Raw genomic sequence first — 19,376 nt, 5'->3', positions numbered from 1 at the left:
ACGACATGGCTTATTTTAATATTAATATAGGGCACACGCGTGTGTTTGAAAATAAATATAAGCATTTTCATCGTGGTTTTATTTATTACAATTCATAGGCCTATTCTTTCACCATCATTACACATTAAGGCCCTTCTTTTAGGTAAAACGATCTATCTTAAATTTTCTTTGGGACTATTATGTTTTTAAATAACTTAGAAGGCAAAGGAGGGCAAGCACAAGCTTTAATTTTTGTTTTTTAAATTCTAATTTCGTCGGAATTGATCAAAACTCCCTAAAATGTGCAATTTTTAGAGGAAATTGGCCTACCTCAACAAAATATGCGATTTAAAATTTGAGATTTCCAGGTACTTTCCCGGGTGAAAAGGGCATTCAATGGGGAAAGACTTTCCACAGATGGATATTTTCCCCTTGTCCCCCGGTGATTACACCACTGCGGAGAATACCTGGCGGCTTAGATCAAAAGCGCTATGGTCACTTTTTTAAGTGGAGAAGGGGTTGCAGGCAGGGGTATTGTGATATCTGTTCATTATATCTTCCTTTTTATTCTTGTCTTTATTTTTCTCTTCTCTTTTCCTTTTTCCTTTCCTTTTCTTTCCCCTTCTTTGTCTTTCCCTCCCTCTCCCCTCTTTCTTTTCTCTTCTTACCCAGCTTGTTCAGCCCGGTAGAAACCGTCAGGGGGAACAGTCTGCCCCCCTGCCCTGCCTGTTACGCCACTGTTTATAAGATGAATGGGAATATGAATCATGAAGATCTGGAATCAAATCTAGGTGATGGGGTCAACATTCCTCCCCAGGGAAAAAAAATCGATTTCTAGACGGTGGGAAATGAGCTTTCCCGACTTCTGAGGTGTCTTTTAATTACTTTTAAGTTCTTCAAAATTCAAGGTTTTCCCATCTTGAAAATGGTCAGGTAATTTTTTCCCATTGTTATTACAGTAAATAGGGCTTATGTGTGTATACGTACATACAAATGTTTAAAAAATTAGTAGTTGCATACAAATTTTCCATGAATTAATAAATCCCAAAAAGAAAGGGGGTCCTGTGGTTCTTCCTCGGGAAAATTTTGATTCCTAGGTGGCGGGAAATGAGCTTTCCCGAGTTCTGAGGTGTCTTTTAATGACTTTTAAATTCTTCAAAATTCAAGGTTCCCCCACCCTCTTGAAAATGATTCAATTAATCAATGAACTCCAAAGATAAAGGGGGTCCAGGTTCCCCCGGGAAAATTTTGATTTCTAGATGGCAGGAAATGAGCCTGTCTCTTATACACATCTAGATGTGTATAAGAGACAGGGCCTATATATATCCATGTAATTCTATGACAATTATTCCTCCCCAATTAATTATATCCATGTTCATTAAAGTAATATTAAACCTTAGAATGACTTCAAAATTCTATTTAGTCGCTTAAGAAATGACCAAAAATGATCATTTAGTTTAATGATTTTAAAAATAAATTAAAGTCAGTCAGTCATTTCAAAAGATTTATTTTTTAATTTTAATTTTTTTTTTTACAGAACTAATAAACAAACTAGTCGAGGTTTTCACGATACTGAACTGCAACCTGCCACTTCTTAAACCTGTCTCTTATACACATCTGGCATTGCACTGAAAAGATTCAAAGGTCAATCAATATAAAGCAATGAATAGCAACATACATTCAACCTTGTTGAATATCTACAAGATAAAAAAACAATTTTTTATTCAAATTATTCCTTTGGTTTATTTATTCACATTAAGAAATTGATACACATAACATTACTCGTTTGCGAGAGCAAAGTTGTTAAAATACATTGACAAACAATTTAAACATAGGACTACATCAATTTAGCTTGCGCACCAAGTTATGATGTATCTCTGTGCATTTTCATTTTTAAAATGTTATTTAACAGGTTTTCCATCGTTCTTGTGTACTACGGTCTGACGTACGGCGTCGAGGGTCTGAATGTCAATGTCTATATTGGAACCTTTCTTGGCGGTCTTACTGAGGCCTTTGCTTATCTCTTTACATGGTTTATCATCCAGAAATTTGGTAGACGTTTGATGCTTGGGGGAACTCTTATGACAGGTGGAATCGCGTGTTTCGTCAACATTTGGATTCGTAAGTCAGTTTAATCATGGTTTAATATTCTGTAGAACGATTCTTTTCTTATATCGCATTAAATCAACCATCGAACTTCCTCCTTGCAATAGCGCCTTCATGACATTTTCTGTTACTTTAAAATGATGTGAAGTGTGCTTGAGAATACTAAGTTCAACTTATTTTTTTCTCTTAAACTATATTGTACATTTTTAACCAATTTTGATAGTTCTAATAATGTTACACATTTATACGAGCAACGAATTCCAGTAAAAGGATGATATAGAGTAAATCTGAGTCTGACTTTTAATATGCTTTGATTTTTGCTTTCCAATTTTATCTTCTAATAATGTTAAATCTTTTATATTGTAAATTTGTATTATTGTCTATTTTATTGTAATGCGCATTTGAACATATTTTATTATTATTATTTATTATTATTATTATTATTAAGTATTCAAATCTGAAAAAAAATTGATTAGGCTAATAATGTGACGTGTTCTTGCAAACTCCTGAAAAAATGATTAGGCTATTGATGCGACTAACATATGGTCTATTTTTAACGAAAATGGTTTTTTTCATGCCATCATTTGATTTTATAATTTTTTAAAATTTTGACTGTCATTAACAGCATACTACCCTACTTTTCAGCTTCGAGTTTTGTTGAATTAAGGACGGCTACTGCAATGATTGGCAAATTTTTCATTACGTCAGCATTTTCAATTGTCTACATATATACTGTTGAACTATTTCCAACTGACATTAGGTGAGTCTGCTTTTGGAAAACGTAGTAATACAGTACTTTGTATGCCTACCAATAAACGCCCCTATATACAAACAAAAATTATTGAAACGTCATATTAATATCATGCTAGGTATCACTAAAAATATTGAGTTAAGGCAGCGAATTACCTATACAGTACAATTAGTGAGCTTACGTCACCATACAAGTCTTTAAGTAATATTTTATTTAGCTTAAAGGGAAGTTATTACAATACAAAATCAGAAAGTAAGTTTGTTAAACACACGAAAGTAATAAACACTTAAATTTGAAGAGAAGCCGAAAATGTAATATTCTATCAGGCCTTAAAATGACTTCATCATCTATATAAACAAGAAGGGTATTCAAAGAAAGGGCAACTAGGCAGTAATAGACATTATCAAACTTACTTAAAACTAAACGTTACAGCAGGCAATCCGGTCTTGATTCTTACACAATAGGTACATAAATGGACAACATTATCACAATTCAGATGCACAGGCATTAAGAGACTTTAGCAAAACGAATTTGGGATACGATTTCTCAATCTGTACATTTGTACTGACCTCATTTATCCACATTATTCCATTGGACAAAGGCAACGTAGGACTATATACTTGGAAATACTTGGGGATATAATAATACCCCAAGAAATGTTATCCTAAAGATTAAACTAAAAAGTGAAATCATTAGCTGCAAAATTTACTTTTATTCAGAAAAAAATATTAGCTACCAAATTATTTTGTCGTAGAGAATTCTATGTTATTTATAATTTTATTTTAAACTGATTTAAAAATTGTAATTGTTTGATGAAAATCCTTCAATATTATTTCGTCCTAATTTTGTTTAGTAATCCCTGTTTTTTTTATTTATTATTCGTCAGAACATTCGGGTTAGGATTCTGTTCCTCCGTGTCACGTGTGGCTGGAGTACTTGCTCCTCAGATTCTTTTTCTTCAGAAACTATGGACACATTTACCGTTAGTGGCGTTTAGTGTGACGTCAGTGACTGCTGGCCTATTTGCATTTCTTTTGCCTGAAACTTTAAATGTTCCATTACCTCAGACAATAGAAGAGGCCGAGTTGATAAAAAGGTAAATTATTTTTTGGCAATTAGGCCTATATATATCCATGTAATTCTATGACAATTATTCCTCCCCAATTAATTATATCCATGTTCATTAAAGTAATATTAAACCTTAGAATGACTTCAAAATTCTATTTAGTCGCTTAAGAAATGACCAAAAATGATCATTTAGTTTAATGATTTTAAAAATAAATTAAAGTCAGTCAGTCATTTCAAAAGATTTATTTTTTAATTTTAATTTTTTTTTTTACAGAACTAATAAACAAACTAGTCGAGGTTTTCACGATACTGAACTGCAACCTGCCACTTCTTAAACAACGCTAGGCCCAACCATTAGGGTTTATGCCTAATAGTATGGAAAACTGAAGCCATGGATATGAATCTAAACCAAATTGATTTGAGTCGGCAGCCTCAACTACTCTCGTGATTTTTAAAGATGATGTTTAGGTGATGCAAAAGTGCTTTGGATATTCTGAATTGCTTTAAAATTACTACTTATTAATTTATTAATATAACAAATTTTGAGTTTTTAATGATAGCTTTAGTTCACATTGCGTAATATTAGTTGAGTATATGCAAAAAAAAAGAACACATAGTATTAAATCGTATTAACTAAATACTTTAAGCGTTTATTTGTGTACATCTCGCATGGTATTATTGAGAATTTATTAGAAAGGATTTGATGAGAACATGTCAGTACTGTATAGAAATAATAACGCCCTCTATTGTATTGACCAGCAAATTCAAACCAAAGCCTCTTGATTAACAGCTCTCCTTAACACTTCGCACTAGGGCTGGCGGAACGTTTTTCAAAGTGGGGGGGGGGCAATTATAAGCAGGTGCGTAACAGGAGTCTTGGGTCTTGGGTGGGGGAAGGGTAATAATTTTTCCGGTTAGTAATTTATGACTTTGTGAGATCCCCCTTCCCCATATATATGGGTTCTCCCCCAGGAAAATTTTGATTCCTAGAAGGTGGGAAATGAGCTTTCCCGACTTCTGAGGTGTCTTTTAAATTACAGGAAAATTTTGATTCCTAGAAGGTGGGAAATGAGCTTTCCCGACTTCTGATGTGTCTTTTAAATTAAAGTCATTAAAAAATACTTCAGAAGTCGGGAAATCTCATTGCCTACCATTTAGAAATCAACTTTCCCAGGAAGAACTCGAACCTTCATTTCTCTTGGTTCATTGATTCATTATAATAATTGTTAAGAGGGGAACACCTTGAATTTTGAAGAACTTAAAAGTAATTAAGTTCTTAAAAATTCAAGGTTTTCCACTATTGTAAACGGTCAGATAATTTTTTCCATTGTTACTACAGTAAATAGGCCTTTATGTGTGTATACATACATAAAAAAAGATTGAGTAAGTTGCATACGTAGTTTTTCCATGAATCGATAAATCCCAAAAAGAAAGGGGGAGGTGTGTCCTGTGGTTCTTCCCCGGGGGAATTTTGATTCCTAGGTGTCGGGAAATGAGCTTTCCCGACTTAAGTGGTGTCTTTTAATGACTTTTAAATTCTTCAAAATTCAAGGTGTCCCCCCCCCCTTCTTGAAAATGATTCAATTAATCAATGAACTCTAAAGTTAAAGGAGGTCCGGGTTCCCCCCGGGAAAATTTCGATTTCTAGATGGCGGGAGATGAGCTTTCCTGACTTCCGAAATGTCTTTTAATGACTTTTAAAGTTCTTCAAAATTCAAGGTTTTCCCCTCTTGAAAAAGAGAAATTTCTCTCATTTTTTATTTTACGTGTGTATACATACATAAACGAATGAGTAGATGCATACGTTTTCTTTTTTCCATGAATCGATAAATCCCAAAAAGAAAGGGTGGTCCGGGCGTTCTCCCCCGGGAAAATTTTGATTTCTAGATGGCAGGAAATGACCTGTCTCGACTTTTGAGCTAGGTGTCTAATGAGTTTCTGAATAGGGAAGCTCAATGATGACGGAACTTCCGTTTTTAACGCTGGCATCATGGAAAGTAAATCGTTGTGTCTGAACACCATGACCAGTTATGCCGCGGATTAGTGTACGCCTGGCGTTAGTTAAGCCACTGTTATTCCGTGAGTCTGAACATAGCCTCTATTAACTATGAGCAAATATAGAATTACAAAAGGTCCGACTGCCCTGATTTTGTATGCACGCAATGAAACGTTAAACAAATACTACAAAACAACAGGGGGCGCCCTATTTACGAATGCCTAGTTAGTCATAATACTTTTTTTAGATAGGATTTGCATTCAAACGAAACCCAGGGAATCGGACCTCTTGCTGTTTTATACTTTTTTCTATGAGAAAGAATCATTAATCATTCAAATATAACTTGACATGCTCCTTTGAAATGTCACACAAGTTATTAACTCTCAATAAGCTACTGATAAACATAACTATTTCAATCATTTACAGCTCAAGATATTTTACTGCAAAAAAATTTAACTTTGCTTGGAAATATTGAAGGTCATGAATGATAAAAAATAGGCAATTATTATTATTGGCCAGTACTTTTTCACATCCTTATTTTCAGTTGAAATCTAGTAACCTATTGTATAAGCAATTTACATTCTATTTTTAGAATGTTCATATATACTTGGTAGTTGCGTATCTTTAGGTTTCGTGAACGTCTCGTAAGCAAACACATATCATACACTATACTTATCAGCTGACCTATTACATTTTTCTACTGCGGTAACAAATAATTACTACTATTACAAAACTTATGTGAAATATATATTCAACATCATATATATTCTTTATCTGTGTTCCTAGAAAGGGGGTCAGAGGTCCCCTGCCAGAGGAGGGGGTGCCCAAGTCTCCGACGAAAAAAGTGGGTGTGGTCGGGCGTCGCTTAAAATCTCTCAATGTGTTCCAAGGGAAGGAGAAGCCCCGAAAAAAATTGACAATTTAGGGGTTTCAAAGATCAGCTTTGAATGTTAATTTTCATCAACCTATATTTAACAAGCGTATTGGTAACAAATCTTTTTCGTGCGAGGCGCCACTCATCTGGAATAACTTTCCAGTGCACATTCGATCTTCACCATCTGTGGCTGTCTTTAGGTCTAACTTAAAGACTCACTCTTTAACTATTTACCCCCATTTTTATTCTTAAAACTTTGCCACTGTTTCTTTGGATTTGTGTACTTGTTCTGTGCTTTGGTTAGGCAATGATCACAGCTGCCTGTGGGTTGTGAGGTGTCTAAGTATGTGGGGTGCAGCGCTTCGTATCTGCAAAGAAAGGCGCTATATAAATGTTCTGACTGGATTAGATCAAAGGCTTATTTACAGTAAACTAATATGTAGATAATACATGTACATTTGTTTTATCCCGACGAATTGTGGTTTTTCTTCCCGACAAGAGGGGGGCAGATCTCCTCGACAGGGAACCCTGGCCCTCCCGCCACCCCGCTTGCGCCACCCCTGGAGCCTCACGTTAAATACACGCCTCTCTCGAATAAACGCCCCTAAGCTGTAAAAAAATCTAATAAACCTGGTCGTGATCAATACCTTTATTGTGCAATATCACATTTTGACGGTAATTTTATCTTGTAGTCCCACATTTACAGTGAAAATAATTATTAAGTATCATGTATCAATTTTACACATCCCTCAAATAAACACCCCCTTAAAACCCCTTCTTAACAATAACCGCCCTGGGGCGTTTATTCGAATAAATACGGTAATTATGAAGGCATGTTTTAAACGAAGGACTGAACAATACTATTACAAAGTTTGGGCAGCCATCACATGGCTACAGAGAGATCATAACAACGTACTTGTAAATAATTAGTGATTTATAAAACTTGTAGTATTTAAAGCTGTTTGTTACACAATAATGTTCTTGTAGACGAACACGATATCAAGAGCATGCACACTACATCGTTGCGTACAACAAAACTTATGATTAACGTTGGGGTCGCCAAATATGCCTATCGTGAAAATTAAGGTCAGAACCAGAACATGTTTCTTCCTTACCATTTACGTAATGGTATTTTGTATTAACATTATTCGTATATAATTATATAGTTTTAAATGAAATAATTGAATAAATGATAAATAGATGTGAAAATGGTGCGTATTTCAGTGCGCATTTCACTTTCCTTGTTGTAGACGAGCCGAGTCAGCCAGACAAGGTACAGCGAGACCCAGTATAGTAATATGCTGTGTAGATTACATATTGCACATTCAAATTGTGTCTTATCTTAGTCCCCATACAAAATAAGAGTTCACAAATATCTCTGAAACACCAACATACGGATACAAATTGTGCGCGCAGATATTCTGTTATAAACTTACAATACCAAGAGCCAAGAGCAATAAATAAATTTTATTTACATTGTAACAATATATATATATATATCTCAGAAAATATCGTATTTAATTAGAAATAAGCTTGGTGATGGCTCATGAGTTTGACTTGGTTTTATCAATACTTGATTTCGATTTCAAGGAAGCCTTCGATCGGACAGGGATCAGTGACAATCTGGTACCCGAGCGCTTGAAAGAGTCAGAGTCGTCGTCCCGCCTACCTCGCCGGTAACCAGTAGCTCGTCGGCATTTATGAAGTATGATTCGTAGCTGTTGTCTAAACAGTTTACTGGTGATGGTGTAGAGGATGGGGTTCAAAGCTGCATTGACAGGCAGTACAAACACAGCCAACCATGAATACACATCCCCAGATACTGGATAACCTATCGGTATGAAAACATTATTATTAACGTCATCATATTATCGTATAATTACGCTATCATTATAATAGATGGAACAAATTATATATTTTTGACAATTACCAGTATGAACATGTTTTGTGAAAAGCATAAAATGTGTTTAACTCACCAGATATGGCTAAGACCTTAATGACACATATGGGCAGCCAGCATAGCATATCTGTGAATACCAGCAACGTGAATCTGACTAAGATCGCACTGTCCTGGCTTTTCTTGGTTGAACGGACATCGTCAGACCTCCGTATCATTACAAACATCGCAATGTACGCGTATACCACAAACAAAAAAAACACAGAGTTTAATCCAACAAACAATGTTGTTGTGAATACCCAACCCGTAGCCCATGGATGACGAATCTGTAACGGTAGGCACACGCCATTACTTCCGTAGAATAATTCTCCAAATGTTTGTTTCATGATAATTGGTATAAGTACTAAAGTAATTCCGAATAACCATAGTACTCCCATCAGAATTGCTGCACGGAACAGGCTCTTACTTTCGTAGCTGAATGGGTGCACAATACTAACGTAACGATCGAGTGTAATCACACTCAGCGTAAATACGGACATCATACTAGATAAAATGCTTAGACATCCGGCGATCGTGCAGATATCACTCGAGCGCCACACAAGGTCATACAAGATATAGTTATCACGAAATAACGCTCCATGAATTGCGATCAGGTACAAATATATACCCATCAAAAGATCCGCAAATGCAAGATTCATAATCAAAAAAGCGTGAACGCGTTTTGTTTCGTTGACGAAAAGACGCGTCGTGAGAACGAAAAGATTACCAAACAGCGCAATACTCCCTACAATCCAGACACTAATACGTAGAATAACACTTTTCAGCATATGGTCACGAGACGAAAGACCATCCGTCGATGGGTAGCAATGACGAGCATGCGGAGCAAAGCCACAAAATGAAAACGAGTCGAATTCTCTGAAAATGAAGTGATAATATATATAATACTGGGGTAAATATTGACGGAAGTCACATAAACTCGATTTCAATTTGCATTTGATATTGTAAACTTATATTTGATATTGTAAAACTGAATTTTTAGAATAAAACGACAGAATTATTGCTGATTTTTTAAAATTTTTATGTGAAAGGTACCGTAAAGTCTACATTCTTTTTGAATAAACTTTTCAGTCTTTATTGTTTACGTTTCTTTCCTTTAAAACATATTGAAATTTAATTGAAATATATATGACAAATAGTCAAAAATAGTTTTTCAGAGATACAATTTTCATTTTTCAAATAACAATATATTGAAACATAATTTTGAATTTTAAATAATCAGCCTGTGACTTCAATTAATATCGTAAAGTTTACGGAAATTGCAACAGATTTGAATAATGATAAACAAGAAATAAAAAAAAATCCATAAGTATAGACATACCAAACAAATATCATTGCAACAAATTTTAGTACAGATTAACACAAAGTTTTTGTAGCTTGAAGTTAAAACAGGAATGAAAAATTTAAATTAAGTATTGAGGTTCTATAGTCAACAAAATTCTGTAGGAATTATAGTCTTAGAAACCGTGTTATGAATTTGTCGAGCCAAAACTTCCTCATCGTAGAAATCTCAATAATTAACCTGAAAATAGCGTCATCGAACTTTGCTGGAATACAAATCGTACTCACATGGTATCTAGAGTATTAGTCATGGCGCAAAAAACATGATCCGGCAACGACTCAAATGGATTCTTCGCCAGAGATCTAAAGAAAATCAAATCTGAATTAAGATGATTTAGTCACACAAAGTTTAGCATCTTATCGCTAGTCTTGGTCTAGAATAAAGCTATGCGCACTTCTTTACACAAATCTCGCTCATTCTCACTACCAACATACAATCAATTGTAACATAAAAAATTATAATTATAAACTTCAAAACACATTGTATATTTATTATTCTGTTTACTTGTGTTATTCACAATCAATATGTATGTAACGTACACATTTGTGAACTACATGGAAACTGCAATGATCTTTGGTGAATGACTCACCAATTTCAAATATAGTTTTAGATAATTCAAAGATCCATAACATCATCACATTGGACAGAGTTCAGGTTTGCTACAAATTCAACATAGGTAAATTATAATAATGAGTATGTTAAATGTTATTTAAAGCAGTTTTAAGTTATTAACTGTTTCCAATACTTACAAAGATTGTAAACTTTCTATATGGTCTAAAGAATTGGCCTGTACCTCGCGGATATTATTTTCTCTCAGTGTCCTAAATAAAAACAAATACAAATAAATCTATTAGTTAAGTATCCGATATTATGAATATAATGAAGTTTTTAATTTATTGTATAACAAAATGTGAAGATAAGATTTAAGGCTGTGGGCTTCCAATGTTTCTAGTTCCATACATGAAACATGTACTGTTTCCCATGACTAACACTTACGATACAGATATATTGAGATAGTGACGGGTGAATATTTAAAAAGGATTTATATAACGTACGGTAGGTAATACTTACATTGACAATAGTCCATAGAGATTTTGGAACATACCAACTTTGATGACGGTAAGTTTGTTGCCCATTAAAAGCCTGTGGAAGTAGAATGTAATTCAGAGTGTACTGATTAGCATGTGTAAGCGAGTGGAATGAAATGGGTCCAATCAGATTTGAATTCACTACGAATCCGCAATGGAGCATTTGGTTTAGGCAGCATTAATAAACGGGTTCGAATCCTGGTTTAGGGAATTTTTAGCACTCTCAGATTTACTTTATTTTATCATTTTACATGTTTGGGTCATGCGCACTTTAAGAGCTCATTGTATCTTTCCGAAGATTAGGATGTTACCCATTATGGTCAGATTCATTTTAGCCAATGTTGCACTGTAGAATGCAAATATGAGGCTACTAAATGTCTCTCTACAGCTGCTACAGTAATGACGGACCACTTCCACACACACCACAATATAGGGTATTCTCCTACATGTATATGCGAGTGAACGTTGAATAAAACTAATGATGGTGAAGATTATCTGATACCATAGCATAAGATTTATGCAGCTTTTTCGTTATACATGACACATACATGTAACATTCTTAAATTGTAAAATGATAATGTTAATTAAATGGATAATTCTACAAAGGGCTGGACATACCAAAAAGTTCAACTTCGTTTTATTTCACACAACGCAAAAATAATACAATTCTTCTGTAAAGTAACTAATTACATGATCATTGTATTATAATAAGAAACAAATTAATAATAATATATATTACAATTATGCTTATTTACGCCTCACATTGATGAAGGCCCTAACTCAGAACGTCAGATAATGTCGGGGATTCGTAACCTACTGGTCTAAAAAACTGTAACAATATAGATTATCGAAGTCTACAACTGATGAAGTGAATATATATTTCTAAATTTCAGCTTAATTGAGGGAAAATAATGACCTTTACGGTCGTTTTTCGCAGAGTAGCTTTTATCGCGTCTACATGAATGCCCGATGGGGTGTTAACATTGTGGTATTCAGGGGCGGATCCAGAAATGTCCAAAAGGGGGGGCCGGAAGGGGGGCCGAAAGTTGGGCCGATTGAGACAACACTGTCGTAGGGGGTCCGGGGGCATGCCCCCGCGAAATTTTTGTGTTCTAGACGCCCGAACATAACATTTGAGGCATTCTTGGCCATCATTTTTTCCTTTTTCTCTCTTTTTCTCTCTTTTTTTTTCTTTTTTTACCTCCCAAAAGGGGGGGCCGGGGCCGGGCCGGCCCCCCCCTAAATCCGCCCCTGGTATTATATGGAACACACAAAGCAACATTATACTACGTAGTTTCACATCCGGGTTATAAATGGAATGCCAAAAAAGTATCTTTCAAACATAGTCCATTTTAAGCACACTTGGTTAACAAACACATTCGATTATATCAGGATCAACGTTTTCAGTTCCTTTGAGTTCCGAATCAGCATTTTTTTCGCGCTTTTTTCAGTTCCTTTCAGTTCCGCAAAAAGTTGAACATGGGCAACTGAAAGGAACTCAACTCAACTCAACTTGACTCATGTCGACAAATATGCGCGACTGTCAGTTCCTTTCAGTTCCTTTCAGTTGCGGTCAGTTGCGTTCAGTTCCTTTCAGTTGCGCAGAGCGCTCATGTCGACAAGTTGAGTTGAGTTGAGTTGAGTTGAGTTCCGTGTCGACCTGAGCCTGCCTTAAAAGGCGTCGAGCAAAGTGTTTGACCATCAAGTTAGCCCTCAACCATTCATACATACTTTATCGTCGATCGATTATTTATCGTATTAATAATAATAATAAATAATAATAATAATAATAATAATAATAAATAATAGTAACATATTTCTTGACGTTTTGCATGGCGAGTATCAATAACAAACCAGTGGTTTCACCTCAAAAACCATACTTACACATAGTGTACCGAATGTTTAATGATTTTGTTAACAATAAATAACAACGGAACGAACGTTACTTAGAATAAAGAAAGGAAGGCCATGATTCAAAGTAACAAATTAAGGTATTTAGGCTCAAGTATATTATAGTAGGCCTACTGCGTACTCGTCGTAGGAGATGTTTGTGATGTTTTATTAGTTTCTAACTAATTATTAAGAGGACGACTGTTCATAAACAGTACAGTACTTACAGATCTTGTAGATGAGTCTGGCTCTCGAAAAATCCATTCTTTATTTCGGAAATTTGATTAAAGCTCATACCTCTGTAAGGATAATAAACAAATAATTAATAAATACATTAACACTATATTTTTGTCACTGGCGCTAAGAATTTGGTATATTACATATTTTTCGCGTATCACAGAGAGAGAAAGCAAAGAATGTATAAACGGGTCCTACTGTGCCAACAGAAAACATTTATTATTTATGCACTATCGACCTTGCCGATTACCTTCTACTGTATAAAGGCCAATTTCCAATGTCCGCGTTAACGGTAACGGTAACGCATCCCAATGCTGTGTTTTGTTTCTACTTTTCTATTAGATAATTTGGACAGCATAAATGAATGAACGAACGAACGAACATTATTCCTCTCTTGAGTTCAGTGTTTTTGTTCTTGTATTGGTTGAGCGGGAATAAAGATTTTGTGGACCGACGAGACGAATAGCTGCCTATTATTCTTTCAAATCTTCCTCACCTTCTTTGTTGTTATGTTATTGTTGATTGATATACATACGACTAGATAGGATAAGTATCCTAGAAGCCGATGACACGCGTTCGACCATGTGTGAAATGTATATCCGATTCAGAAACACTCATGATGTTTTCAGAAGTGCAACACTTTCACCCTACAAATAAACACTTAATGACGTCAGACACATGAACAAATCCATTGCGTTGTAAGCCTATAATGTTTGGTAGTCTACAAAGTGCTATCTACTGTACCTAATATTTACTGCTTAGGTGAGACGGTGCACCTGGACTTATTGTAGGGCACACCTGGATGACCCTTATTTAAGAGGCTAAACTTCCATGTTAAAGTGAATTCATTGAAGAGCCAATCAATCTTTTTTGACAGAATTGTACATTACCGTATTATTGAAGGAAATAATAAAATCAAGTTATTTGGTCGGAGAGGGCTAGGAAAAATAAAGACGTTGCCATCTCAAGAACTTCGTACACACTTCCGAAAGGGATTAACAGGATTTTCTCACGAAGTACTGCCTAAATTCACCAACAGACTTCAATGGCAGGGGGAACCGGGAACCGTTAGTAGGCTCTAAAATCGATTAAGAAACCCCTAATTTGTCATAGTTTTCGGGGGAAACACCTGGACAACTTCCAAAAGAGGCCTGCGACGCCCTACCAAACACACATCGCCTTTATGTCCATTTCGGGAGACATTGGACCCCCGTCGGGCAAGTTCTGGCGACACTGCTACCCACAGGAAATAAGTCTTCGGGCTTTCTGGGTTATTCTCGGTGTGTTTCACACCTAAGAAATCCAAACCAATCCTACTCACAAAAATCATTATTTGTATTATCTGACGTTTGCTAGTCGTGAACAAAATTTGCTAGTCGTGAACAAAATTTGCCAGTTGAATACTGTACATCGAAAAAGAGAGTAAATGATGTGACATTTATTCAAGTACTTATGTAGCCTTTAATGAGACTACAGAAAAATGAATAAAACATCGATGTAATTAGTCACTTTCTAACAGAAGGATATAATAGTGAATTAAAGGACGCCATCATTATAGGATAAGTATACTATCGGACTGCAACTCTCGAATTTGGCTACTATTATGATCGATGAGGATTTTTATATCTAAACTACGTAAACACCGATATAGGTCACTCTCTAGTTATGGGCATTGTTTCGATGGATCGCAGACTTTCAAATTAACACACACATGTAATTAAGTCCGGTGAATCAACGTGCGTTATTGCGAATTTTACAAAGACAAAAATAATCATATGGAAATTATTCAATAGACTGATAAAACTAGTGTTTGATCGCACTACTTCGCGACTGGTTTTTATGTACATTATGTCAACAGACGTTTGAAAATGTGACAAATTTTATGATTGATTCAACTAGGTGTTTACTTAATACTTCTTCTTTTATCGGATATCGGTACAGTAGCACGAATGTTAAGAAGTCGCAGAAAGGACATCCTGATTAAACATTGAATATAGGAATGTGGTGATTAAAAGATTGTTCCAATATATGTAATCGGGGTAATTAATCGATTCGTTTCTGGATGTGTCATCACACCTTAATTCTGATAGTAATCAAGAATTAATAGCAGTCTGCTGCCCTCTAGTATGACACAGAGGTAGCTGTTCAGCTACCAGGTTAAATTAGAAACCAAATCAATGCAAGTATTAAGCTTTTGTAGAAGTTCAATAAGCAACTATTTGCCCAGGTAATCTCAGACCCACCAGCTAGAACTGTTGCGTGCCTGAAAAATTGTAGAATGTATACAAATCTTAAATTGGTTTAAAATTTTTTGGTATTTTCGTTAAATTCTCATATAAAATTTAATTACTGTCATTCGGTGGTATCATGTTGTGTATCTATGTTACGAAACACACGTTGACTAACATACACTACATATAAACTAAAAATCGGACACGTGGTGAGCTTTTAAGAATACGTACAATGTCTTCAGTTGTGTCAATGGCTCAAGCAAAGGCGGTGATAATACTTGCAGTTTGTTGTATTGAATATTTCTAAAGAAAAATAAAATTATATATTATATAAGACGACATTGGGGATATTTTTAACTATTTATACGACTTTTAAGAATTACTTTTTAAAATGTCATATCGATACGAGGAATTATTTTTCAGGAATTAGGGTGTGTAGAATTATTTTACTCGTCAAAAAAGTTTTAACTACATAATTGACTCAGGCCTACTATCGAAATGTCGGCAGGGTTTGCTTTTCACTTTCTGTACGAATTTTTCATGCCATCATGTTATGTGTTTTAACATCCTATATTGAATGTAATACAGTATAAATGCCTGAAAGTATGTATGGTGAGTAGACTTACCTCCTTATATACTATGGTTGGTTGCTCTAGCATGATCAGAAATTGCATCGTCAATTAAGACGGATGGTTTATGCGGCACTGCCATTCATTTAAAATATTCACTAGGCCTCGTTTCCTAGACGAGGACTATATAAGTAGGTCAATCTTTAACGGGAATATATTTCTTAATTAGAATCTTCCTAAACATACAGACTGCTATAATAAAGCTGTATACGATTATGGAATTAGGGGTTAATGCGAGGAGTAACTCTAGATGTGAACATTCTACAGTTTGTAATACTTACAGGATCACCAAATTTGGTGTATGATTAAACGCCATCGGATTCAAATCAGATATTTCGTTATGGTTCAAATTACTGGAAGAAACAACAAACACACCTTTGTTGGCTCGGTATCATATTGAGAAATATTTATATTATACATTTCATGTTAGTTAAATTTACCAACATGTGTGGTAATACCACTGAGGGTTTTAAACTGCACCTAAAGCAATATTCATTTTTAGCTATTCATTCATAAATTCTAATAGGCCTAAGTTTTTTTCTAGTTTATAACTCAAACTTCGTTAATAGCCAATTAATCAATCAGTATATCATTTAGTCATATAATAATTATTTGGATCACAAACTGGATAAAATGAATTGGTATGGATTTAATCAGAAGAAAAGACAACACCTGTCTCTTATACACATCTAGATGTGTATAAGAGACAGGAGTAATACTAGATGTGAACATTCTACAGTTTGTAATACTTACAGGATCACCAAATTTGGTGTATGATTAAACGCCATCGGATTCAAATCAGATATTTCGTTATGGTTCAAATTACTGGAAGAAACAACAAACACACCTTTGTTGGCTCGGTATCATATTGAGAAATATTTATATTATACATTTCATGTTAGTTAAATTTACCAACATGTGTGGTAATACCACTGAGGGTTTTAAACTGCACCTAAAGCAATAGACTTGCCACAAGTCTCTTATTTTTTTAAATTATTTTTCTCATTCTGGACAGCGCCACCAACGAGAAAGTTAATTTAGAGATAGACGGAATAAGCGACTTGTAAAACACTGAAGTCAGGCACCAGGATGCCAAAAGAATGACCTCTGCACTTGCAGTCAAGAATGAAATCTGTCTCTTATACACATCTAGATGTGTATAAGAGACAGATTTACGCCCTCTACGTTACGATTGGTGATAGAAAATTTACGCCCTCAACAATATAGTTTCTCATCGAAACAGTTTTCATATCACAATTAATTGCTACAGAAATTGTGATTGTGTTATTTTACTAGGTCAGTAACTAATGAATAACAATGATCACAATTGAACACTGAAGTAAGCACAAGCTGAATACATGAAGTGAAACATCTGAAGCATGTATTCATAAATTTGGTCAATGAATTCCATAGTCATAAAAGCCAGTGTTGGGACAGTGGAAAAAAGACATAGTTCTTTAAGAAAGGGAGACTTGCTGGCAGATTTGTTGTGCAATGTAAACAAAGTGACTCTGTCAAAGCAAAGCTTTTCATTTAGCACAGGGATTAATATCCCAGTGTTATGAACTTTGACATTGTAGATTAGCTTTTTTCTATTGATTATAGTTGCTGTACAATAAACTACATGATAAAAAAAAGTAAAATAAATAACCACAGTACCCTACCCAGATTATTATCAATACTTACTGAGTCCTAGGCAGCAGTTAATGTATGCTAATTTACTTCATACAGAAAAACATTTTACAATAATTATTTTTAAAAATTATTATTTCAACAGTAAGAAAGTCACCTGAGAATATAACTAAATTTAGATCATTCAATTTACACATAAATATTATAGGTACACTAGAAGGAGGCATTTATTTGAGGAAAAAATAGACACCCTAAATTATCAAATGAGGCTCTAACTGGGCGTTTATTTGAAGGGACGTTTATTCAATTGGGGCATTTATTTGAATGAATACAATAAGTGTGTACATCTGTACTGTACATTCTAAAAATCAGCTACAAACTGAGAATCCAATATGCTTTTCCTTGGAAATATTGAATAGTAAGTAATACAATTTCTATTAATTACAGGCATGTTGACAAAATTAGGGTACCAACAAACATTCAACTACTGTAATAACATGGATAAGGGAACAAAGACTCTAAATCAATATATTTGTAATATTTTTTTTATATAAACTGCAAAGCCAATAGAAACATACTAGAGGGAACAAAATCTCTAATACAATTTTACACTTCCAACTACAAAGCCAATAGAAATTTTTGTTGGAACCTATTCAGAATTTGAATTTTCATTTCTATTGTAATACTCTTTTAAAATTTTCTGGTAGCAAGTTTGGGATTTTTTTAGTAAATGACTATTCACTGTCCTACTCCATTGATGGTTGTTTTGGATTTATTTACTTGACTTTTAGGAAAACATAATGTACAGTCTAGTCACATTTAACCAAGTTAACCAAGGTGCGATGATAATTCATCCAACGTTGAGGAGGCACAACTGAGTCAGAGTTGGTTTGCGGTGATTGATTTTGTAAATGTGTTGAATCATAGGTAGGTAGTCTCCAAATTTTTTATGTTTACTGTACTGCCAAGATTTTATAGAAAACTTGTTTTGAAGGATCCATAATTGAGAACTTGTCCCGCTACAAGTCAAACTATACTATACATTACTGTAATTGAATAATTCATAAGCTAATCATTCTGATGTTATTTAATACTTCAAGTGTACACCAGATTACAAGTCAAATTTACCGTCATTTATTTTTCTTTGCAATGTTTTTAAAAACAAATCTATAGACTAAAATATGCTTGGTAATCACCAAAAACCTTTGTTTTTTATCAGTTATTATTATACAGTTATGGAGTAGGATCTACAAACTTAATAAATTTCACATTTTAAACACCAAAATAGCAGTGGTTATACAGTGACTATACTGGTATTCACAGACCATCCAGGCTATTCCAGCACTTCATTCATAAAGTGCCCTCTATATTACTAACATGCAGTTAGAATTCACTTGCATTTTCTTTTGTATATTAAATGCTTTCTGTACACGACATATTTCTAAGTTCCCTGTTTGGACTCTGCACTTGCAGTCAAGAATGAAATCTTTTTATATAATGGCAACAATAGGTACTTGTTGAGCTAAATTAAAATAAATTGTGATGTTTGAAATAAGTATCTTCTATTTTTATCAAATCAATTTTTAGTGCACTGAAGCT

The 19,376-nt window shown here is 34.5% G+C and overlaps 2 protein-coding genes across 3 annotated transcripts; one reads left to right on the top strand and one right to left on the bottom strand.

Annotated features, from left to right (window-relative positions):
- Positions 1-1,862: 1,862 nt before the first annotated feature.
- Positions 1,863-4,542, top strand: LOC117122605 (organic cation transporter protein-like). The gene is made up of 4 exons (XM_033268285.1): positions 1,863-2,100; positions 2,731-2,845; positions 3,723-3,932; positions 4,179-4,542. Exons 1-4 carry the CDS (start codon positions 1,878-1,880, stop codon positions 4,237-4,239), a joined length of 609 nt encoding a protein of 202 aa, XP_033124176.1. The 5' UTR covers positions 1,863-1,877; the 3' UTR covers positions 4,240-4,542.
- A 1,464-nt stretch (positions 4,543-6,006) lies between these two features.
- On the bottom strand, positions 6,007-16,492 carry LOC117122264 (relaxin receptor 1-like). 2 transcript variants are annotated; one of them, XM_033267837.1, is made up of 8 exons: positions 16,427-16,492; positions 15,748-15,819; positions 13,276-13,347; positions 11,142-11,213; positions 10,820-10,891; positions 10,298-10,372; positions 8,751-9,586; positions 6,007-8,605 (listed from the first exon to the last, which is right to left on the bottom strand). In XM_033267837.1, exons 1-8 carry the CDS (start codon positions 16,459-16,461, stop codon positions 8,319-8,321), a joined length of 1,521 nt encoding a protein of 506 aa, XP_033123728.1. In that variant the 5' UTR covers positions 16,462-16,492; the 3' UTR covers positions 6,007-8,318. The 2 variants fall into 2 exon arrangements, with proteins under 2 accessions (XP_033123728.1, XP_033123800.1); XM_033267909.1 differs by lacking the exons at positions 15,748-15,819; positions 16,427-16,492 and adding an exon at positions 13,536-14,271.
- Between the last annotated feature and the right edge of the window lie 2,884 nt (positions 16,493-19,376).

This window comes from Anneissia japonica, unplaced genomic scaffold (genome assembly GCF_011630105.1).
Source record: "Anneissia japonica isolate Jap-2015-1 unplaced genomic scaffold, ASM1163010v1 scaffold287957_len1322810_cov207, whole genome shotgun sequence".
NCBI lineage: Eukaryota > Metazoa > Echinodermata > Crinoidea > Comatulida > Comatulidae > Anneissia > Anneissia japonica.
This window is presented reverse-complemented; position numbering and strand designations above follow the sequence as displayed.